Source organism: Ixodes scapularis, unplaced genomic scaffold (assembly GCF_016920785.2).
Source record: "Ixodes scapularis isolate PalLabHiFi unplaced genomic scaffold, ASM1692078v2 PGA_scaffold11__112_contigs__length_91849675, whole genome shotgun sequence".
In the NCBI taxonomy this organism is placed as follows: domain Eukaryota; kingdom Metazoa; phylum Arthropoda; class Arachnida; order Ixodida; family Ixodidae; genus Ixodes; species Ixodes scapularis.
Window position 1 is genome coordinate 18,336,824 of NW_024609837.1, and position 25,505 is coordinate 18,362,328.

The window sequence follows — 25,505 nt, forward strand, 5'->3', positions numbered from 1 at the left end:
AGACCACTCCCACGAGGCAAGTCGGAGTATTTGTTTCCGTGAAGGTGCATCAAATACTCCTATTTACCATTCACCACCTAATGGGGTTTTGAATATTTTCGCCAACTATTTCAGCAAATGTTACTCCAGAAAATGTTACTCTAGCTGCCGCCAATCGATCCAACTAGGAAGTAAATTCAATGAGAATCTTTGAAAGATTATCACGCCTGAGGCAGAATTTTAGAAAGCCATATAGCTCGTTGCATCACTCCAACCTTTTTAAATATTTATCGATTGGAATTTGCTTCAGTAATATGAAACTCCGTATCTAAAACACAAGCCATGATCATCGAACATGTTCCGAAAAGACCAATTCGTATTGCTTATGATAGATATTTAGACAGATGCCTCTATTATGATTACAAATTCATACTAAAATTATTTTCGCTGACTGTTTGTCTATCAAAACAACTATTCATGATTTTGTATTCTTACATAAGGTTAAAAATGGTGTCACTGACTCGCCGCCATTGCTTATCAAAGATTTTTTTTTATCTTTACGTTCGTTGTACCAGATATCCTGTATGCATTGACGTTCGTTCGCCATGTTGTAATTCACCGATTACTCGGATTCAGATATCATATAGCAGCATCGATACTCCTCACTTTGATTGCTGTACTTCAGTTTCATCCTAGAACCATCAATGGAATAACCTTATAATTTGATTATAACTTTTTTGTGAATATGCTATGATAATGTTTTTTTGTTTTGATTATATAGTGCACTAAACATAAGACAGCTGTAATTATTTTGGGGCACAAATATGAAGAACTATATAAGACATATTTTTGGTTAGTTTTTTCTTATAGTACGACTGTTTATAGACCAACCACTTGCTCTCCCAGGGTTCCTTGGGCCCTTGTCTCTTTTTAGAATCACACATTTCCTGAACTCTATTTTTCGTACTTACTTCTAGCTCCATATATTCTACCCTTTCTATCTCAACTTAACAAAAAGGCGGAAAGAGTCTCAACGTATTCTTCTTCGTTTCTTTCAATTGCAGTGTCATTCCGGTATAGGGGGCCGCAGCCAGCCGAGTCCAGGTCGCCGAGCCCTTCGGCCATTTCTCGAGGGTTGCCCCGAGCTCGCCGCAGCCGGTCGGCATCTCCCGAGGCATCCATTGTGTCGGCGCCCGAGCTGGTTAACCCCAAGCTATTCCCGGATATCGAGCAGCCCGCGTTCGACAACAGCACTCCCAGAAGCGTCACAACACAGCAGGCGCAGACAGTGTATCTGCACTGCATCGTCAATAACCTCGGAGAAAGAACGGTGAGTGGGCTGTCGTGTATTACAGCTCTTTGGTCCAAAAAGTTAGGTTTGGATGTAAACTTCAGGGCCTTAAAATGCCCGACGAATCCAATATAGAGCAAAACTTAACCCTTCGGCCGGGGTCAGGGCATCTCTCCCTTACTTTGCCAAACACGTCCCAATGCTATGATTCGCTGTTTCCAAACATATCGCCAAACAACTGCTATAGATTGGATTCGCTTCTGGTTGTTCTGTATTTATGCGACAACTTTGGGCCTAGATTGCCAAATAAAGGACATCTTTAGGAAGGTATTGTAAAAGCTTGGTCTGCTGGGGAAGTTGGTAATTCACATTCATAATAAAAATAGCCACTGTGGTGGTTTACGTGATTCCTTTGACTTGTGGTCGTGTTGATACAGTCCAGACGGGACGCTGCTTAAACGATAGAATTGGAGAGCATGCGGCTTCTCTTGGCAACAATTACGGTACTCAGTTGCCGGGGCATTACAAAACTTGTGGTTGTTTCCCCATGCTGGACGATGCGCAAGGGAAGGTACGCAACAAAGGAAGGTTAGAAAGACAGTTGCTGGAGGCGGCAAAAATACATGCTTGCGACAAAGACGTTTGCGTTCGAGTTGCATCGGTGTATATGCCATTCAAAAAGTACAGCCTCATTAACACTATCTAGCTTGTAATTATTACCACTGCGTGGTTTTCTTTGCTTGTTTGGGTTGTGCGGCGGGATGATGTGGCGGCTTCGCCGACTTTTTGAACAGGGGGTGGTCGGGTTATACCTTCTGGTTTGGCGGTACGCCGGATTACTGTTGAGATAAGAAAACACGCGTGCACAGTGATAGCAAAGTTTGAAGCGTTCAATAAACTGTAGTTGCCAGTTAGCTCTTGTCCTGTGTGCTTCAACGTTCTTTTGTCCAGTCATTTTTACGTGATTTTTAATATGCATGATATATATTTAGTGTCTACTGCTGGTTGTTTTGTTTATACGTGATATCCTTGGCTCTCTTTTGGTGGCAACTATGTGGCGATCCAAAGAAAGTCCGTACATACGCTAGGAAATAGTATATTGGAATAAACGTCCGCCTTTGAGAAAACCCGCATTAGGCCCGTATTATGCCGCTAGGATTGCCAAGCTGGAGAAATTGGGGCGATTCTCTGACCCGCTACCTAGCTTCGGAACTCCAAACTCCGTTGTACTTTGATAGGCGGTCTTTACGCACCACACGGTATTCCTTAGTCCAGGCCACAATACTTGTGCCTTACTATCGCCGTTGTGTATCGTAGTACAGTATTCATCAATATGAAATACCCACTCAGTTCGATTGACCGAAACGGTGGCTGGTTGTGGGGGCGCGGTGCGCATTGTGAAGTGTTTCATATTGATTTGATGAAAAACAAAATTTGATAAAGCAGTTAATCTGAATAGGCGCGGACCGAGGGATCGGATTTCCTTCCATCGGGGCGAGAATTATTGATTCAAATCGCGAGCACCGCCCCTAGTAGCTGCGATCTTGACCACGCACTTTGAGTGGGTTTTGTATTCGTGGAAACTGTAGGTGAGGTCGAGATGCCTGTGCATTCCATGGCACCAGTACACCGTATTCTCTGAGAAAACAACAACCTTATCTTTAATAGTGATTCAATTGATATGAGCATAAAATTAGCGTAGATTTGGATTTACGTGAAGCACACATGAGATGAAAGCAATGACCGAAACATTAGGCACTGTGCGGATCATGTCATCCGGTTGCGGTTGCTGAAGGGGCGTATTCTAGCCTAAGCTATATTTGCTTCAGTAAACTTGACTTTCTGAATAACTTTCAACGTAGATGTTGTCGCACTAGGGCCACTGTAACAGAGTGGCGGAGTATGAAACGCTAAAGAATAAACAAAAAAAATACTAAAGGTATAAATTTTTGAAAGTATATGTGGTGTACTGTGGACCAATTCTATATATTTTATTACCCTTGGACTTCCTCTAAAGACGTAAGCAATAGCAAACAGTACCAGAATGAAACGGTATATTAGTTAGGAAAACTAAGCGAATTACAAGTCTTTGTTATAGCCACACTCAGATTAAGGGACGCAAGGTTTGTAATATTCTCGCTTCGCGACTACTTCATTCACCTCCGTATCCGAAGCGCAAGTTCGTCTGCTTTTTTGCGCAGGGGTTGCGTTGACTTCAGGAAGCCGATATCTGATTGGCTTCGATAGGAAGGATGGTGGCTAGACCTAAATGTAGCTAGCATTGAGGTGAAGCTACACTTTTCCAATAACAGCCAATCAGATTTTGATGTTCTGACGTCACTGCAACCGTTTCGCGAAAAGCAGACAAACTTGGTCTCTGTATTAGATTGTCACGCAATCCCATTGACAGCAGTCCAATAATGTGATAGATGGCTGGGAGTTATCACGCCCCACCTTAGTTGAGGGGTCTGAAATGGATTTCTGATTGGGATAAATAATTTTAGAATTATATCTTGCTAATGACACATTATTGGGTGTGCCAAAAAGAAGAAGTCACTCAAAAGCCCGTTTTTTGGTTTGAATATTTGAAGGTATGGCGAACTATTTAGTACCTCCGTTCCTTCGAAGGTCACTGCAATACGTCCTCGGTACCCGAAGCAAGTCAGCCGGTCCCAGCTCACGCATTGTAAACAACCGTCGCATGACATGGACGTACAAGCTCGTCGACGATCAATCCGTCGAAGAATACTTGGATTCGCGTCCGTGGGTCACTGAGTGCTGTGACGGCACTTATTATCACTTCCGCGGAATAAACAGCGCGGTGGATGCTTGGGAGTTATCGCGTTCCGAAACCAATGCCGTCAAAGTCAACAATCTGACACTTCTATAATTTGACGTTGATGAAAGCAGACATTACTCAGTTTGCCGGTCGGTAAGAATGGTAGCTCGACATTCAAAGACAACTGCCTGGAGACCCTAAATGGCTGGGAGAACTTTCGGTTACCGGGAAATGCTATGTCTCATCCAAGGGATTTCTCATTTTGCGTTTGAGTTGAGGAGGAGAGCTGCCGAGGCAAACGTGAGAGATTCATTTCATGACCCCTTTAAGCTCCCAGTTACCATTAGTATTAGCATCTGTGTTAGTATTAGTATTATAATTAGTAGCATTAGTACTAGTATTTAGTATTAGCTTTTTGAAGACACGAACCACCGTCCTTAATCTGTCACTAACTATTGGGGAAAAGATCAGGCCGTGGCGCCCCAAGCGGCTAACCTTAAAACTACACTGGTGGGGGCAACGAATAAAAAGGACTCAGAACTCGGCTTACTTATCCGAACGCCATGCCAGCGTTCGGTTGGAGTTCGTGTTCTCCGTTCGCCTGACGGGGAGGACGGGCTCGTTTGTTACCCCCCCAGCCTGCGTGAGCAATCCAGCAAGCACAGAGCATATGCTCAGCTGAGCACAAAAGCCGAAGTGGATCAAGCTCTCCTTCTCTCACGACTGCTTTCGGGAAAGATCAGACACTAACAGTAAACGTCACTCATTTATTTTTTTGTATTTTTATGTTTTGACATGGACATGCCCAAAAGACCTGTGAGGATGTCGACAATGCAGCAAAAGTTTTAGAGCGCAGCTCTTAGGCACCCGTTTCCGGCTTGAGCGGCGTCGGCGTCGCCGTCACCGTCGCAGTCGGCGTCGGCGTAACCACATGGTGCGTTATGGGTAAATTTCCCTGCTACATTTGGCGGAAAAATTTCCCCGCTAAATCTAGAGGAAAAATTTTCCCGCTAAATTTAGCGGAACAATTTTCCCTAAATGGGAGGCGAGCAGGAAAGGAGGAGGGGCATAGCCGCCTGACCGTACCTTCCCCTCCTCCTCCCCGAGAGCTGCGCTCTAATTCGGCGTTACAGGGAGTTGTAAACGACTTTAATTTTTTTTTAACATTATACACATGCGATAATTGAAATCACGTGACGGACGGTTTTTTCCTGATGTGCCACTCTGAATTTGGGAGGAACCTATAGCAATGAATGTATACAAAACAAAACCGTCTCTAGGGCCATGATTGAATAAATACCAGAAAGTTCAGCCACATAGTTGCTCGCAGTTTGGTATTCGCTCGCGGAAGCATTCGTGGCTGCAGCCATTTGTCATCTGATTGGAGGGCGACGGCGGATGCCTCAGGTGACATTCCGTCGAACTCTTCCCATCGACTCACGTTGCTTGCATTCTAGGTCAATGAATCATGGCAGCCTTTTGCGCCTGTTCTGGTCAATTCTAGGCAGGAGTAATACACATCGGAAACAATAAAGGTGTCGTGTTGAACCCGCCTCGTACAAAGGATGTGCTTAAACCAAGCTTAAATGTTGGAAAACCGTTTTTCACATAGCAACGTTAGTACCTGTGCTCTTGTAAAACACTATTGGCGATGAGATTGAACTACAGGGCACTCTTACCCGCTTTTTCTCCCCTCACCTGGGAGTTTACCCAACACAAGGCCTGTGGGCATCCTCACAGGCCTTTTGGGCATGTCCATGTCCTAACATGAAAATACTAACAATAAACGAGTGAGGTATATTGTTAGCGTCGGATCTCTCCCGAAAACGGTCGTCAGAGAAGGGGAGCTTGGTCCACTTCGGCTTTTGTGCTGAGCTCGGCACATGCTCCGTGCGTGCTGGATTGTTCATGCAGGCCGGAGTTGTAACAAAGGAGCTCCTCCTCCCCCTCAAGCGAACGGAGAACACAAACTCCAGCCGAACGCTGGATATATGAGTACAAAATTATTTATCTAATTTATATATAAGCTTCCTTTGTCCGTGGAACGCTATTAATTGAACACACCATCAATAAAATATTTCAACAAAATAAGGGCAAAACGATTGAGTACATTAAACTATATCAACATTCAATATCCAATAACTACGAAAAGAAGCCTATGAAGATATATAAATGTTTTAAACGTCTAGCAACATAAGTCTCTGTGGCACAACGTAAATCCACTAGAAATCAGGCTTTTCTGCTTCCTACTGGTGTAACCAAAACAGCGGTTGAATGAAGCTGTTACCATTCGGGATTTTATTGCTAGTTGTCTAGTCCTCCCTGTTCAAGTAAAAATTTTAAGCTCTAATTTGAGATGCGCCGCATTCATTCGATGCGTTCTCGGTCACGCGAGCGCACATAATTTATCTGGCACTACCTCTCAGACCTAGTTCCTCCTTTTTCATAAAAATAATAATAATGATATTACTAAAAGGACAGCAACTTCAGAGAAGGGGGGGGGGGGGGGGGGGAGGTGTTTCTTGAGTGAAGCGGTCTTTTTAAACTGATCGCGGGCTGTTTTTAATGGCCGCTCCATTCTTGAGAGCCACGAACGTCAGCGGCCTCAAGACAGCGAGCTCTCGGGTTTAACTATCTCGCTCGGCTGGAGACGCACTTTTGTGCCACCGGAACACAGGAGAAGCCGCGGAGGGCGACTCCGGGGAAAGAGCGGCGATATTTTGGGGCGCCCCTTTTTGGCGGTCTGCACAAAAGACCCGTGTCAAAAGCAGGTGGTAGCGGCAGCCACTAACATTCCCGCTGGCCGGCTAGGTCTGCGCTGTGCTCGAGTTATTTTTCGTTTCGTTGTTACTGCTTTCCCGGGCCCCTGTCCGCCCCGAAATTGCTCCTGTACGGGACAATGGGTGGAGGCTTAGGAGGGAAAGACAGAAACGTACGCTCGACGAGGAACCTCGTCCACGTTGCTCTGGCTTCGTCACAATGCACTGGAGTGTAGTGGAGAAGCCCCTATTTTTTCTCGTGTAGGTTTCTTTTTTTCTTTCTCTTTCCGCTGTGCATGGTAATGATTTTCTGGTACACACGTGATCACTGGAGGGTCTAGTTTATTTACGGGTTCGATTCAGAATTTCTCGTCATTGCCATCAATAAGACAGTTCACTTGATATATTTCCTGCTCGACATCTTGAGGAGCGTCATGTTGATGCACTTCTGCCCGTTGAGTTTCTTCGCGTAAATGAAATATTTTCCTGTTCGCTCGAGTCCTTTCCCGACCTGAGGTACTGCGTGAACGAAGGTAGTCGTGAGCATAACAGAACTTCGGCTTGTACTTGATTTTTTTTACATACCGGTCTTTATAAAGACGACCTGGTGATAAAAAAATCAACCTGCCGGCGGCAAAAATGGCCTCCGTAGTTACTGCCCGAAAGACCTCGAAAGAAAAAAAAAATATACCGAAGTAAGCATACATTTATAATCCCCAAATACGTCTCCGGTCATACTTACATCGTTCTGTAGTGAATGAAGACAATCGCCACGCTTGTGCGCTTTTCCAGCATCAAAACGACACCAATAAATAATCGCCACTTCTTTCTATTGTTTAATATAAGACTCGTTTATTTTGCTTATCAATACAGACCTCGTCACCTAGAAAAAATTCTCTACAAATGACAAGTAGTTTATGCTATTTAGTTACCTAAGCTTTTTGTCGATATAAACTTCCCTTAAAACAATTGTCTTGTTACACTATCGCACACGCAGCATTTAAATCAGATATGACATAACCAATTAGCATGTGCATTAAATGACTTAGTTCTAAAAAGTTTGGATATTGAAGCAAATAACACCGGTGAGGGTACGTGCATATTTTTAAGCTTTTGTCCGTCTTTTCTTATACTGGAGGCAGGTTAGCTTCTGATGTATAAAAGCACTGTCCTTATTGTACGCTCTGTTAATTGTTTTTTATGTTGCATTTTTGGGCTTTATTTGATGTGACCTGCCGAGTGTTTATCTTACTATTATACAATTTTTTTTTATTTGTTTACTTAATTTTCACTGTTCGGGACTCGCCTGCTTTAAAGGTTCTCGGACCTTCGTCAAACTGTCACAGCAGCTTTTTCTTGACGTCCTCTGATTCTAAACTGAAAGGGAAAAAATATTTATTTATTTATTATGATTATTAATATGTCGCGCATGCGGTCTAATTGAGGAAATGGCAGACACTGTTAAGTAACATGTTGGAAGTAGGGTAACCGGAAGTACAAAAGGCGTTTCGTGAAATTCCCGTATATAGCTGGGGTTAAGTTTGCGTAGACCTCGTTTTTTTTCTCAAATGGAAAGCTCCGTTGTACAAACGTAGAATTTGCAAGCTGCACCGTTGTTACGTAAGAATGTGTTGATATTGGTAAAATAGGTCAAAAATCGTTCGCTGAAATAGAAACTGTTTTATTCATCAAAAATGAGTGCTCCGTCATTCTGACCCGATGTTGTTTCTGAAGTTGGGTCAGAATACGTCGAGCTGAATATTAGAAACGCGATCTAAAGATTTAGTAAACTTATCTCCGAAGAACCTCCTTTCACGGGGGATTAAAACACAAAAATGAACCTCTAAGGCATAAAATTACGACGCGGTTCCTATTTGACGAAAGCGTATTGCGCAGCAGACGACACGGACATTGAATTCGAGCTGCGCGTTGAAGATTTCCACGGTGGCTTAAATAATTAATTAGACCTTCGTTGGAAGTTTCCGGAATCCATGTACGGTTCAGGAAGTAGGCCTTCAATACGCCTTAAGATGTCTCAAAGGGAATTGGATGTTATATTTTCAGTACCTTTTATATCATCTTATAAATTAGTAAATGTACGTCTCAGCATCGGTGTAAAGCTTGTGTTCAAAATGAAGCCGTTTTTATTTGGTTGCGGAAAACGTACCTAAACGACAGCGAATGGCTTGAAGCGCTTCATTTTCTGCGTACCACTTTGTTGGTGTTCTTCTATATCCTAAGTGAGGCACAGCGTTTCAAGGAGTTTAAGTTAGCGTCATTGTGTAGAAATCTGGATTTCAAACGTACTTTTCACTCGGTCCTTATTTGCGTGCGTGTATGCTGTGTTCTCTGCACGATTGTAATTCAGTATTGTACGGGTCGGAGTTTTTGTCGAGCTGCAATCTGCAGGTTTTTTGCTGAGATCCTGCATCATAGGAGTTTGAGATAAAGTTTAATTAGTAATTGATCTCTTCTCTTCACTTCTTCTACACAGCTTTACCGTATTTTTCCATCGTTCCTTACTCTCTAGTGTTCGAACCAGCCCGAGACCAGGCAGTGCTACAGCCTGTAAGGGATTCGGCCTAAATGTTCGAGCTTCTAATGCGTAGGCACGGGCGTGTGTGGCACGCGGAATTTCAATCAGGAGGAACGTGCCGCTCAAAAACCACTGCGCTCGAGAGATTGTGCAAACAATGAGGCAATACCGGCCTTTCGATTCATCCTAAACTCCGCTTAACCTGGTGTTGAACCACGAGGGAATGCAGCGTGTCGCCGAAGCCTCTACAATGACATGTGAGTTTCACGTGATCTTACAAAGAGAGGGGGTGCAGCGACGCCTTGGGGCGAGTAGTGAAGGGATGAGTTCGCGGCGTTTGACTTGCTAAGGTGGCTCGTGGCTTTTGCAAGGTGAACAGAAGTACCGAGAAACATTCGGGGCTTCGATGCATTAGCGCTCGGTCAGAAGGAGACGAAACAGCACTAGAAGCGGGAGGAAAAAGTGGGACGGCGTCGCGTTGTGCCTCTTCACAAAGCGCCCTGAGTAAAGCCAGGTGCGGGAGCCTTCCCGCTCTTCCCTAATCAACGTGCCCCGCTCCTGAAATTTGCGGCGATTCCCGACTCGAATTGAACGGAGAACAAAGGCGCTATTGTTCATCACCGTCTGCGGGGTTCGTGCTGAGTCAGACCGTAGTGCAGACGCTTTGACAGTTTTTCCCTCAAATGAGTCACGGAAGCGAGAACAATGAACGTTAGGAGACGAAAACAATAAGCTGATGGGCGTCCGTTTGTTTACGCTTTTTGTTGTGTTTCGTCTTGACTTTGTTTGTGTGCCATCAGATACAAAAAAAGAAGATCGTTCGGATAAAGTAAGCCCGACGGTTGTATTACCAGATAAAGCTAGAAACTGAAAAGGTTTTTTTTTATTATTAATTGCTGTTTTACCTGGATTACCGCGATTCCGAATCTGCATTACGGGGTGCCACGTCGAAAGTATCGGGTCCGGTTGAAGTGAATGTGATTTATCGGGGGACCAATGGGACTTTCTTCTCAAAATAAAAGCAGCCAGAACCTTGCATACTAGTTTCTAGGACGAAATTCTACAAAGTTTCGCAAAACAATCTGATTGGGTTTCGAGGCACCGTTACATTAACGACAAAAACAAATTTTGCACTATTTTGGACATACCTGATGAACTTATCATGCGTACAATGTGTTTCTGGGCTGTTAAATGTCAAAGACCATGAGTGACGTCGTTCATGGTACTATGTATAACGTGGCCACGTAATTACGGGTGTTACGTGGCGTCACTGATGTATGCTCGGCCCGTGGCGCAGCATTGGATGGGTGAATACGTATGCATGAATTTTCTGGTGGACACTTTTACATAACTATTTTTGTAGCGATTTGACGTATGACTGGTGATTAGTGCGCGGTGATGAAGTATATTACATTAACCCAGATGCGAGCAGAAAAATTGTAGATGATACTTCGAAAATCAGTGTCCATTGAACGAATAGTTGGTAATCTAACACAATAAGTTGTCAATATTGTTCTGTCTGAATGTTAACCTCCTATGTAAGGTAATCACGATTGGCAAAATATTGAAAAACGAATTTCGACTATTGAAATATTAAAATAAGTTTAGCGTTCTCGTAGGCTAAATGCACGAGTCGATTAACACGTTAGGATATCTATCATCAGCTTCAAGCACAAACAACCGGGTTACTTTAGCTTTGCTTACACTGAGAGCTGTTTGTCTGAGTCTTTTACAGACCGGTATTGGTATTAAAGATATTAACACGTTTTGAAACATAAGTAAAAGAATACGGCGCAAGAGTAATCAGTCTTCTAGACGTCGCTTTACACTTTTCTCTCGTTTTTTAGAGCGCAGCTCTTAGGCGCCCATTTCTGGCTTGAGCATCGTCGCCGTCGCCGTCGGCTTCGGCGTTACAACACTTTTCCTTGTGGTGCGTTCTCCGTACTGACGTCACACGTGAGGTCACGTGTGACGTCACACTGGTCATAAGCGACTTCACGAAAGTAAAATCACGTGTGACGTCACTGGTAACCGCGCGTTGCATTATGGGACGTTTTCCGTATTTAGGCCACACGTGCCGTAACGTGTGCCAACACCAGTGACGTCACGAAAGTTACAAATGACGTCACGAGTGACGTCATTTGTTGTGTCTCACGAAGGTCACTCATGAAGGTCAGAACGAAGGTCATAACCTTCACTCGTGAAGGTCACGACCTTCACGAGGCGTTCACGAGTGAGGTCAGGAGTGACGTAACGAAGGAGGTGGGAGGGAGGAGAATGAGTGGAGGAGGAGGATGAACGAAGGAAGGAGGAGAATGAAAGGAGGACGAGGAAAGGGGAGGAGGAGAGGGTACGGAGGAGAAGGAGGGGCGTACCTCCTCGCCGTACAATCCCCTTCTCCTCGTTAAGAACTGCGCTCTAATTCGGCATTACAGCGAGTTGTGAACGTCTTTTATTTTTTTAGTTTATTCACAGGACTCGCTTTTTCAGTTTATTCAAAATTCTTTTATCTTCCCTTATTTAAGGATGTCGCAACGAACCCCAACATGACTTCAAATTGCCTTTCCGATATTTTCCGCTGATAAATGTGCCTCCGCGCACATTCGCACATTTTCAGGAGGGGGCGTCGTCACAGCATATTTGATTTTCAATATCTTTCGAATTTTATGGGTTTTTTTTTTTTTGATCACGCCTTTCTACCTTTTCGCGAAGCCATACTCGGCGTTGTAGCCGTATCTCACATTTGTGCTTCCCCTTTCCTTCCAATCGCGCGCGCACGGCTCGAACAAAAGCCGAACTTTCCAGGCAGGCGCACCTCAAAGTTACGGGCCAGAACAACAACACCAACAGCAACAACTCGTAAAAGAAACCAAAACGACACCAAAAATCATCCAATAACAATCTCGGCGTCGCCCGCGCTCCCATGGAAACTTTCGTCGTTGAGAACGTAAAACCAAACAAAGAATAAACCGCCGCATATAAAGACGCGCAGGCGGAGTGTTCGATGCAAAATCAACTACTCCAGAAAAGAAGGTGAGCGAGATGCAAAAGGAAGACGGTCGACACCAAGAGGAAGGCCACAGTTTGACGGCGACGCTCGCACTCTGCGCCGTGGAGCAGTCGCTGTATTGTTCTTTTTGTGTTCTTTTTCACAACACCTCGGAGCGTTTTTTTTTTTTTTTTTTTTTTTTTCACTTTGGAGCGCGAGTGTTGACAGTTTCACCTTACGAAGGACTGCAGTGAATGCTAGGATACATTGCAGCCACTCCAATGCCGTGTATCTTTCACGTGATCTTGGGGAGAGCAGCAGCGACGAGCAAAGAGGGTGCGTAGTCACGTGGAACGTTCCCAACGCTGGATTGGCTAGGGGTGGCTCTTAACGTCCGCTGCGATCCAGGCTAAGGTGGAGCGGAGAGTAGAACCTCCGAAATATTCGCTTCTCTCATTGACGGTCGGGGCGGGTATGAGCGCTTCGTCTTCGTCCTCGTCTTTTCTTCGGCGTACTCGGCTCCTCATATTACTCGCTTGTCGTTCGCGCTCGGGCGGTTCAAGATTGATTCTTGACTCGCGATTGTGCGAGCGTAGTACCACGAGTACGGAAGTGTGCTGCGTGCTGGGGCGTAGGCGAGACTTGCGTTTTTGGTTGGAGGAAGTTTGGCGAAACGAGAAGGAGTGACTGCCGGCTGCGACGCTGGTCGAAACGCGAACGGAGGGATGAGATGTCGAGGGGTTTAAAGAAAAAATAACACTGAGATTGCGGGTTAGACAAGGGATAAACTATAAAAGCGTAAAACAATGCGAAAGCACTCGACGAAGTTTTGGAGTTTCATAAACTGCTTTAGTATGGATGTACGCTAAAAAACCAGCGACCTCGGTGCGCACAAGTTTTGCGCGGTCGGAACGGCTGGACGCATTGCAGCCTCAGGGGTTCCTCCACTTCCTTTGAATTGGGAAGGGAGACTATCGCCATGTATCGTTGTGGGCACTCGGGCGCCAGTTGAGACAACAATCTCTGCAGTCTTGGCGAACCTGGTATCCCGGTGCTCTGTCGCCTGCTCTCTCGCTCAGTGTCGCGGGACTGCGCGACAAAGTGGACACCCGCGATACGCACGCGTGCTTTTGGAAGCGAAGTGCCCATACCGCTAGGGGACATATTGGCTTTGTCGGCGCGACGTTTAATACAAATGTGCGGCGTAAAAGGTAGACGGGTGTGTGCTTGGCGAGCTGGGCGTAAATTGCAAAACAAAAATTTGAAAGGAAGACATACGTACGATAAGTAGCAGGATTCTGTAGTTCACGCCGTATATCTGCTTGGTATTCAAGTTATTTACTTTTCACCTTTATTCTTACAGCGACAAAGGTATTCTGACTAGTGAAATAGTTGGTTTAATTTTGGGCTTAACGAAGGGGGAGGGCGAATGCGACGCTAAAAATGAGAAAGTTACCAAGTGGAAGCAGTAAAATTTAAAGCCAAAAGAAAAATGTTTACAAGTAGATTTTGTTAAAAAAAAAAGAAACAGAAAAAGAGCATCAGAAAAATAAATGAACTAAATAATTATAGTGAGCTTGAGTGGTCCGGATGAAGAGGTAGGGTTCTCAGTAAGGTATATTGGAATGCAAAACGAGACGAGAAACCTTAGACAGCGGTTGGTTTAATTTCAGTTTTTTTTCCTCTGACATGTAAACATAAGAAACATTTACTCGCTTCCATAACGTTTTTATGCCCCCCCCCCCAAAAAAAAAAAAGAAAAAAAAGAAAGAAAAAAAGGTTTGGTAGCACGAGAAGTATTTCCTTCGAAACATCGGGTTTTAGCTTACATAAAGACCGTCGTTCAAAGAGTGTCAGCTTATTGCCGCCGCCTTAAGAAATAACTTATTCATTACTCGTTATATTGCGATGACGGCACAGGGCAGAAGATAAGTTGTTTTAGTTTGTAAAAAGATAATAATATTACACGGCTTCGTAAGACGCAACGCTTATTGTCATGGTAATATTATTAACTAAAAAAATAAAACCGACTGGAACGAGAAGTTGTGCCGAGTGAAACAACCACGTGACTTCCGATATATCTATGACGAAACAAATTTTCGCGCTGATCCTTTAGCTTTCCTTCCATAAACAACGTTGTTTTTTTGTTTTCTTATTTCGGATAATACACATTCTTTGAACAGAAGTGGAATCGGGTTGCTTTCATTTACAAGCGTTTGCAGCGTTTGGAAACGGACAAAGAAGAAAACAACAACTATATGGCACCCCTTTCTCTTGTCTATCTTTAGGTGTGGGGGATGATGTTCGAATACATATGTTATCTAAAACTCTTCGAGATCGAGATTGTATAAAAATAGATCGATGTTGGAAGGCTATGAACAAAAAGCTCTACGCGCTTTAGCTCTGGAATGATCACAGGCTTAAAGCGAAAAGGAGAGATTGCAGAGTTGAGTGAAAGCACCTCGGACCAATGGTTATCCGTCTAATCATTTTCGCTGGAAGTTGGGGAACTCGATATGCTACGCTATTCCACAAACCTTATTTGAAGGTTTTTTTGTTTTTGTTTTCAGCTCTGTATATTGATTTTGATTGTGAAGCAACATACTCATTTGGACCGGTTCGATAGCCAGCCTTATAAATCTTGACCTTGTTCTCAGATATGTGTGTTCAAATTTGTTGTGCTGCGAAAGGCAAGTGTTTAAATAAAAAGATAAGCTTAATACCAATTTGACTTCTTCGAATGCTTTCTCTCTTCGATCAGGTAGGGTAGGAATCGGAAGAGAATAGGTCGAGATGTCAATTTCAGGCTCCAACGCAAAGCCTTTGTGATACTACAATTTCTGTTTGGAAATATAATGACTGAGCAGCTCTCACGCGTATTGATTTCGAGCTTTCGATGAGAGCAGCTGTGCAAGAAGCGTTTGTCTTTTAAATGGCTCATTTTCTCGGGCGCTTATCCCATTGAGTTAGAGTAGACGACGTGGTTCCGATTGATTGTAGGGATTGCACCCTGGAAATATATATATTTTTTTGCCATGATTACGTCAGACTATTCAAGTCCACTCTCTTTCCTTGTAATGATTCAGCATACACGTTTTAGCATTTCGTAATACTCTTCAAGGTTAGAGGTTTGTCTAGAACTGTATATTGTTTCTTACTAATTTGCAGTTTCGCTCTTTTTGCATCGTTTAAAAGGAATTTGTCGCTTCTTAAACACGGAAAAACAAACAAATAAATCAATGAAGGATTGAACGCATGATTAAATGATTGAATCACATAAAAATATTGTTAAAATATCAGATTGGCATATAATTATAGCTTTCATAGTCAAATGTAATTTACTCAAACAAGACCACCGATGCTCAAGACTGTAATCTCTAAAAACGATCAAAATAAAGAAGCAGTTCACGAATAATCTGAATCCCTGGAAACGTTCAAATATTTTGTTTATATTTGCGCGTTGAGTGGATCTATCGCGATTTTTGGCCGTTCCTTTTTTTTTTCAAAGCATTTTTAACATATTTTCACTTTCCCCTTTGAAAATTGTATTAATCCGACCTAATCCCTTGGGTCTTTTTATGCCCTCCAAAGGAATGTAATCCCCATTGCTATCTATAGCTTAGTGTGTTTCCTTTCAAACCGAGTTCTTACTTCGCAGGCATACAATCGTAAGTTTGGTTTACACGGGTTCAGCCCAAAGAGTTGACCCGTTTGTTATTCCAACTCGGCTTCGGTTCGGGTTCAGTAGCCTCGCATTCTTTTCTTCTGATTCGGTTTCGGTTTAGTAATGAATCTCATATAACGGCTCGGTTTCCCGGTTTTGCCAAGTACAAACCGGTTTTTAAAAAGTGAAGTTCACGGACCTTACTCGTGAAGGAAGCGCGTCTCCAACGCACGTTATTTGCAAAAAAAAAAAAAAAAGGGTCACCGGAGGCCGTTCGGCGGAAAAGAGGACAGCAATACAGGTTTATGCTTAATTTTGCTCATACATGTTTAACAGATATATGCTCAGCCAATGAAGCCCGGCCCGCGTCCCGCTCCCAGCAGCCCCCTTCCGACAGCCCTCTGGCACAAAAACCAGCAAAGACAAAAAGCTCGCGTGGACTAACGGCGCCGCAACACGAGTCAACCGTGTAAACGAAGACACCAGAGAAACCGAAAGAGAACGCTGCCTATCGTAAGGTATGTCCTCTCGTCATATTATTCATCGGACATTTTTATCACCAGCATCACCGTATCAAGAGTTCGGCCCTTCTAATGCACGGAATAATAATAAAAATATATTTATAATATTAGTCCCCAGTTCTCTATGTGTATTACGTACGTTTAAATTCCCTTGCGTTCTCATGTATCCATTGTACTCAGTGTCCTGTGTCGTATATATTGCATCTTGTCAGCATCATTTCTATTAGTCTCATTAGCCTTCTGCCCTCTCGTAACATCCCAATGATTCTATGCGCTTTGATTTTAGCCTGGAGTGTTTTCTTAGTACTATTTATTGTGCAATATCACAAGTAACTCAATATTGGATATAAAGATAAATAATATATACTAATCACCTTTATTTATGTTTTTATTTTCACTCTATCGTTCAATTATGTATTTAAATTTTTATCTATAGGAGGAGTTGTTTAGTTGTTCCTCATTATTAGTTATTTATTTTCAGACAGATCAAAAGACAGCGACAGATTCCAGATCCGGCCATTTAACCAAAACGTTTACATACCCTTGAGTTCTAAATAAAATGGGTTCAATTCCCGCCTGGCGCAAACACTTTTTTTTACTGCGATGGCTTCTCCACCCTCCCCTCACTCAAAATCAATCAGTCTCGAGCCTCGCGGCCACGCTTTTATCCAGGCTTCACTTTCGGGCTCCTCGAAATTTCGAATACCTATCCAAAGAATTTTTCACGTTAAAAGGAGCCCCCTGAATATTTGTGCGAGTACAACATCGTCGCTTCCACACATTTAAGCACACTCTAGCGCGTTAGATATAAATTTTGACTCTCTAAGTTCGAGTTTCCGGGAAGTACTTTGTAATGCTCTGTATTTCCGGTGGCAATAAAAAAATAATAGAGTTCCCCACAGTCATTACAGACTTGTTTGTGAGTAGTTTTCTTTCGTTGTTGTTTTCCTTTTTGCAATCTCAAAAAAACTGTCCAGTATGAATCGTGCACGTTTACTCTAACATAACAAAGCACATAAAACAATTTTAGTTCGTTACATAAAGAAGAAATGAGTAAAGCTCCAGGAGAAGTCGTCATGTTTTATATTTTTTCTATGCAACCTGTTGGATACAAAACGAATTGGCATAAAAACTTGCTCGTGAAATGTTGTTGACGAGGATGGTAAAATCCAAAACTTTTCCGTTCGCTCTTCTATAACGTCTTATCATACTTTTGTTTCGTCCGGGGTGAGACCGTTTTCACCGTAACTTAAGTCATGTCATTTTAGCAGCCAATCTTGATAGAAATATGTTGTGATGGGTGATCATGTGAGAAATAAAGAAATTTACTGTGCATTTATATCATCCCTAAGCCAGAGTTTGCACTACTAAGTTCAGACAACCTTAATTTAACCGAATCGTGTGTTGTAGGTAGGGTGTTTTACTGGAATATTCTCATAAAAATCAGCCACCATTCCTTCTGCTCAACAATAAACAAGTGGATCTAAGACGTTCATACTTTGCAAAATCAATGCTCTCCAACTTCATAATCCGACAACTATGAACACTCAGACATTGATAAGTAATACAGATATTTATGGCATATGTTGAATAATGTTCATACCTAATGTACGAACTCTTTATTTTAAACCTGTTTTACTTGATAGCTTCACTTGCGACCTGGTATAAAATTATTAGATAAAATAACAGCATTAACCTCCTCGAACTGTGAAAATATTACGATTTATTGTTGTATTGGTTCACAGTCCTGAACAAAAAGATAAATGTTTTGTGTAGCCAATTTGAGCCACCATGTTTCACATTAGCAACGCGCAAATTAAATAAGTGGTTATTAAAAAATACATGTTTTAATTTTCTAACTAACGAAACGGAAGTAAAACAACTTGTTAGTTTTCTTTATGTCGTGATCTAGTTGCGTCACACTCTGTAATACGCTCTTTGTAAAACTCGAACCCGAAACCTTCTATGCTTCATTAAGTAACCATTTTCAAGGAGTATAAAAATCAAAGTTTTAGCCAAAGTGCTATTTTTTTCTAAACAAGTGTTTTTTTCATGAAACATTATGAAGTGAAGGCAAGGCTACATTTTCTAGACAAATATTATAAAAAAGGCTCTCCACTGTTGACTGTAAAACTGGTAATGTGTAACGAATCTACAAGAAACACTAAAGTGGTGTGATAAATAAACAACAAAACAACTGAGATCTCCGTGAAGCGGCAATGCAATCTAGCTGTATTTTTCAATGCGGGAGAATTGTTACATAGGGTTGTTCTAGCTTGAGGCTTCCACCAACATCCGGGAAATGAAAGGCGCACCGGCTGTCCGGCGCCATAAGACGACATGTTTTTGTGTGAAGCCAATATTTTGAAAGGCAGCAAGTCTGTTCAGATAAAACAAACACTAAGAATAGTGAAAGAAAGGTCAGGCTCGTGTCCGTCGAAATTGAAAAATCGGTAAACAGAAAGATTAGCTTCGTTTTTGTTTCCTGTATTTTAGAGACGAATGGTGTTTTTCGCGCATTTATAATGTATGTTTATGTTGTTGCTTAGCACACAATGGATACTAGCGTAATCTTCCGAATGTCAAAGATCTCTCTCGAGATCGTGTATGGTGCGTGGAATGAACATTAAATAAGAGAGCTAAGTAAAAATGTCGATAATAAACGTTTTTTTCTTCACATTTTTCCTAAGCAAATGAGCAGTTTAAAATAACGCCGCGTCTCCCAAAAAGTAAAAACATAATAATTAGAAAACGTATAAAATTGTTCCTCATAAGATCAGCATATTTTTGTCTGTATGAATATTTTCTTAATATTGTCACAAAGGACAGACGATGAGGCAGGAGGAAGCGAAATGAACTAAAGATTTAATAGAGGCGAATTTGTGCCATAAATGAAAAAGAAAAACACATGTCGAGAAGGTAGCAGCGAGCGTCGGAGGCAACAGCGGTAAGCGACGATGCGTCGGCATAACAGCCTGCTATCGCGAGAAACAATCAGTGAATTAATCGGCAATACATTGCAGGGTTTTTATCTACTATGGTCTTGATCTAGAATATTCGAAGTAGAATGTTTGGGAAAGAGCTAGGGCGAGACTAAATAAGCATTATTCTAGCCTGGTGCAGGATCGAGAAGCTATCTTCTCGATCCTGCACGCGGCAATATAATATATTTTAACGTCAATGAATTTCTCATACCGTGTCAGAAGCTTTTAGATACCTTCCTTTTTATAGTCTGCCGTTAGAATTTCGAGAAAGAATCTTTGGTTTCTATTGTAAAATAATGTTGTTGAACGACTCGCATTCGATTTTTTGCAGACAGGGTGGAACGCAGGGGAGAGCGTGCTTTATAGCGGTTAAGAATACATTGTATATTCTAAAAAGCCAAGTAGTGAATGATTTTGAAGCGTTGTGAGTCCGAATTAAGACACCTTCATACTTCGTGCTGGTCATTGCTTGTTACAAGCCACCAGACTCTCTTGGACTGCCGTCCTTTCTCAAGAAATGTACGGAATCACTCACCCAGTTGTATCACACAGACGTATTTATAACCGCTGGTGACTCCAACGACCCGGAAATTGCATGGCCTGTTGTACCTGCCCGCATGCCCTTCGACTTGCGGCGTTCTCTTCTCGCTCAGGCCCGATGTTTCGTTGACTGGTGCAGCGCGCACTCACTCCTTTAAATCCTAGAAAAACAAACTCGCGGCTCTACAACTCTTCACCTATTTCTTCCTACCAATCCGGAATGAATTATAACTGTCAACCTCCTAGTTCCTGCTAGCGATCATTTGTCTATTTACGTCCAATTGTCAATTCCAACGATTATGTTGTGCCCATTAAGTAAGACTATGTTTAGTTGTCCTCGAGCCGTCAAATGCTCTTCTTCTCTTGATAAAATTGGATCCTAATCTGGAATGAATTCCATGCCTTGTACACATTTGTTCCGAGAGTTTAGATCAGGTCATGCACCCAGCGCCCCTGGTTTTCTCTTGGTCTCAATCGGTTCTCAATAAATAGCAATGATTTTATAGGCGCAAAGGTCATAAAAACCTCAAAAGCGTGCTCTAAATACCAAGAATGCGCTTTGACATGTAATTATGAAATTAAAAAAAAGCTAAGCGTAAGTTCTTTACACAGAACTCTTTAATTTACTGAAAACAAACGCCAACAAACACTGGTCAGCTATAAAACCTAAGCGAATTAGAACATCCTCCCGCATCGTTGGCTCGGGTGGAAATAAACTCTCAGAAAGAGAAAGCTCTGAGACACTTAACTCGTATTTTGGCGATGTTTTTACTGAAAAGTGTTTTTTTTTCCTTACCTAATCACGCGCCCCAATATTCGATCGCCACTTGCTCAAATTAACTAAACTTGTTTCCAGTACTCGTTTATGCAAGATATTCCAACATTCTATTGACCGGTGACGTACCGCCTTACTGGAAACATGCTCGAGTTAGCAAAATCTATAAGAGCGCTGAAAAATATTTCTACAAATTATAGGCCCATTTTGCTCACCTGTGTTGCAAGTAAGTTGGTGGAGCATATCGTTTACTCAAAAATTATGAACTACGTGGTTGATAATGGTCTACTTTTTGCAAACCAGCACGGTTTCCGACGGCCTCTGTTCTGTGAGACCAACTTTTCTTAAAATTTAAAACAGACATTCATAAAAACTTTCATCTTTATATTGAATTGTATGCTATTTGTATTGACTTTTCAAAAGCGTTTGACAAGGTTCTTCATCACCATTTAATATTAAAATTACGTTCGCCTAAAATTGAAGGAACTCTGATCAACTAGATAGCTTATTTTCTTTTAAACCGAACACAGTACGTCACGCTTAACAACAGTTGCTCGTCTTTTATAGTAGTTAAATCCCGAATACCTCAAGGAACCGCGCTGGGTCCTTTGTTATTTCTTGGTTACGTCAATGATTTACATTCCCTAACTAAGTCTGTAATTATATCATATGCCAATGACTGTGTTGTGTATTCTAAAATAACCGATCCTTCTTAGTGTGCGCAACTCCAAAATGATTTACACGCTATCGGATCTTAGCGTGAAACAAGGCAGATGTAAACAAACGTAAATAAAACAAAAAAATGACGTTTACTACGAAACGTAATAAAATAGACTTTCAATACTACATTTCTGGTGATAGGATCGAAAATGTACTACCTTAGAAGTACCTCGGGGTTTACTTAACAAGATGTCTTTCATGGGAATGCCATATAACTAACACTGTCAGCACAGCTAACCAGACGCTCGGCTTTTTGCGACTCAACCTTTGTCTTGCCTCTAGGGAAACTAAGCTTTTAGCATACACCTCACTTGTTCACCCCCAGCTGAAAAACGCCTCATCAGTTTGGAGTCCGCATCAGTTATTTTACGGCTATTGTCAGTGTTCTTAAAATTCAACTTGTCCTACCCTCTCTTAAAACACATAGGACGATATCCGCCTTAACCATTCTAGATACATTTTACTTTTATCTTCCTTTGCAGAGACCTTTAGACTGCATACCTGCACCTCACACCTCCCGTTGCTTAGATGACTCCTGCAAACTTCATTTATCCATTCCTAGGAAAGTATACTTAAATTTTCTCCTGTGCAGCATTCTATTATTAATTCGAATAAATTACCAGACTCAATAGTAGCGATATCGGATATCTCAATAAATAGAGAAGCACTTGCCACCTTTTACGGCCTGGAGCCGACTTAATTGCGTTATATCCTTTGTTTGTTTTTCTTTATTGTAGTGTGTACGTGAATGGCACAAAGACTGCCTGACCTCCTTATACAAAGCATTACGTGGACATTTAAGAGATCAATAAATGAAAGAAATGAATAATGTGATCCTGGCTTGTCTTGCCACCGTTTTGTGAAATAACTATTTTTAAAATATCAGGGGAGTATGTTGCAAGATTCGAAGTTGTAAAACAGCAGTCGTCCAAAATGTATTCATTGGTAGTTTGCACCAAATCGTCTGTGAGCGTAAACGACCTGCTGTTCCGCTGTGGATTATGAACGCTCAGTTGCCGTTCATTAAACATTGGAACCCGATCCCGCACCATTACTTCGCTCGTTTAACTTAGTCGATAGATTTCGCAAATCTGTCGATGAATGTTTAATTTTTTTACTTTGTCTGAAATTTATCGCATCAAAAAATTTTTTCTGACAGACTGCACTTCTGTATCATCGGGTCGTTTTATTCACTTGTAACATTATTATTACAATTATTAAACAACCAAAAAAAATCACATTTTAGGGATATAACGCCAGATTGTGTTTAATATTTACAGCAAAAACTACGCATACGCGAACTGTTCTTAGCCTTCGTATGCGCCTCTACTTTGCGTTAAAATTACTTAAAATATTTGTCTAATTGAGTAATCTCTTTAACTCATACGAATAAAGTTACACGGAGGCGTATTTTGCGTTGGTACGAAAACGGAGAACTCAAGCTTTCTTTATATCGGTATTTATTAAACTTTATACGCATGTATACATTCGTGCTAAAATAATTAAGCTGTGAATTAAATCGATCGAGTTGACGTTATCAGCCGTTTTTTAACTCGAGGGCACGTATCACACGCAATAGATACCTAGAAAATTATCTAATATTCAATTATGCATTTTTAATTGTTTATCTCAGCCCTCACACTAAACTCACCATTTTGTGTCCTGAAGTTTACCTTTACCTCCCTCAAGTACCCGCTCTTCCCCGTCACTCTGAGTGCCTCAGTCCCCAGCACAACTCCTGCATAGTAGACCTTCATCGCCATACAACCGTTTCTACCAAAGCACACGCAAGGGAGACATATCACACACGTCAGGCCAGTCTAACACGCCAAGTCAAGCTCATAGCCGCCCCAAAGGCAAACGACGCGCATTGCCTCCGCTCCGCTTCTGGAAGTGTTCACAAAACGCCATTAAGCACCCCGAGAAAGACTCGTGGCGCGAGAAACACGACGGAACGGTATTTTTTTTTGGTGGGGGGGGGGGGGGGATGCATTTAGTTCCGTTAATCTTCGTGCACGTCAGAGACCGTCGACTCAGCTCATCTTGGAATCTCGAGTCGTTCCTGCAAACACTACTCCGCTTTCTTCCATTCCTCCGCTTATGTTCGTCTCTACAGAGTACGAAAAAAAAAAACCTCCAAAAACACGCCCCGTAACTTCTCATTTAAGCTTCCCAGTCCGGCTTTCATACTACCTGCGGAGAGTATTCCGTACTCGGGGACATATTTTTCTTGGCCTCTCCGATCAGGGAAGTTGTGCACGCGCATAGCTGTATTTAGCTTGGAAAAGAGGAGAGGGCATGCGTGCCCGTGTAGTTGTCTGCATTGCTAAGAAAGGTTTGCCCTGAGGATATACGGGGTGATCTTAACCGCGATTCGGCACTTAAAGCATTGTACAAAGTAAAGCAACAAAGGAATGCATTAAAACTTGGTAACGTGACCTCAGGAAGGGGGGGGGGGGGGGTCACGTGACCTGAGGGGGTGTCGCGTGACCTCACAGTTACGCCGACGCCGACGGCGACGACGACGGCAGGCCGCACAATCCGGAAACGGGCGCCTAAGAGCTGCACTCTAAAAAAATGAACGCTTTTGATTTATGTTGCGCAATCTGTAAGTAGAGGAGTCAAACAGACAATTTTTTTTTTTTGTTTTTTCCTTCCTGTGCTTAGAAATAATCCCATAATATATCGGTATACATTTTTCCCCCCAAAACTACATTTATAATATTTAATATATCAAATGCATCTCCTACACACACCTTTGAGAAAAGATTGACTGCGCTGGGTGCATTGTTTCTGTTTCTAGTAAAAATAGTTTTGTTTGCGCACAAATAGCACTCAAAAACACTATATATATATTGACCGACGGTTTAAGAAACGAAGAACCTGCGGATTCTCGAGTATATCATTAGCGCTCCTCAACCTTTGAGAACTGCGGCATCAGCGGACATGAAAACCGAAGGACGTACTAAAAAGTTATAACCACTTACAAAAAAAAAAAAGAAAAAAAAAGCAAGTTTTTTTACTACGCTTTAATATAGCCTTCTTTATTTTATAAATTCTGCGAAATTGCGAAAGAACGTGGCCGCTGTAAAAGGAAAAGAAGGTCACAGAAGTGGGTGCGCGCCGTGGCTCTCTCGGGCAGCGCCATACAATGCCCCAGAGGTAAAATCCGGAAACAGGAACGCCCTCCTTGTTGTTTAAAATATATTTTAAAGAAATTAGTAGATTTTGCGATGACCCATCCACATTCCGCTCCTATCCCGTTTCGCCACGCGCCGGTAGCTTCCTTTCTCTTTTTCCCCACTGCGGTTCCTTGATGCTTAGCAGAGAGGCACCCGGCGCGTATCGTTGCGGCTGGCTGAGGGGTTACACGAGAAGTAACTCTGCGCTGCCATACGGGTAACCGTTTTGGCGACGCTCCTCGTGTATTTTCCGCGCCCTCGAGCTCGATGGCTCCGCCGTGGAATCAACAGGCTTTCTAGAATAAAGGATCGGCTATGGCTCCGCGTCTTCCGCCGTGCTCTGGCTGCACGCGCGCTTGAGGGGCACGAGGCACCGAAGCCTTGACGATGTTAAGCTCGCCCTAAAGGCGGGACAGCTGTGAACGTCTTTCATACCCTTCTGGGGCCCTAATCTGGACACTTGTCGAAAAAAAATGGCGAGAAATCTAGGGGCTCTGATTGGCCGGCGCCAAGGTCAAGTGCGGAGTTGGCCAATCATGGCCGCCAGATTTCTCGCCGACTTTTTTGCCAAGTGTCCAGATTAGGGCCCCTGATCGTGCCGTTCACTAGAGACGCTCGAACATACGTAGGAATTCACGCTCCGCATTTGTTAAGCTGGCAGTCACTCTACCTTTCTTCTAGTGTCTTCCAGCGACGAAGGGGTGATATCCCTGAAGGAGCTCGTGTTCGGAACATTTGGGGTACGCGGTGTTACGCCGCGCGACACGGTTAGCGCAAGCTCAACAT

At 42.6% G+C, this 25,505-nt stretch overlaps 1 protein-coding gene across 1 annotated transcript in view; it reads left to right on the plus strand.

Moving 5' to 3' along the window:
- The first annotated feature begins 803 nt into the window (after nucleotides 1–803).
- Nucleotides 804–25,505, plus strand: part of LOC8031865 (zwei Ig domain protein zig-8) — a 77,306-nt gene continuing 52,604 nt past the window's right edge. The window contains exons 1-2 of the mRNA XM_042289149.1: nucleotides 804–831; nucleotides 1,044–1,309. Of these exons, the coding sequence (XP_042145083.1) occupies nucleotides 804–831; nucleotides 1,044–1,309 (294 nt within the window). The remainder of the gene's footprint in view (nucleotides 832–1,043; nucleotides 1,310–25,505) is intronic.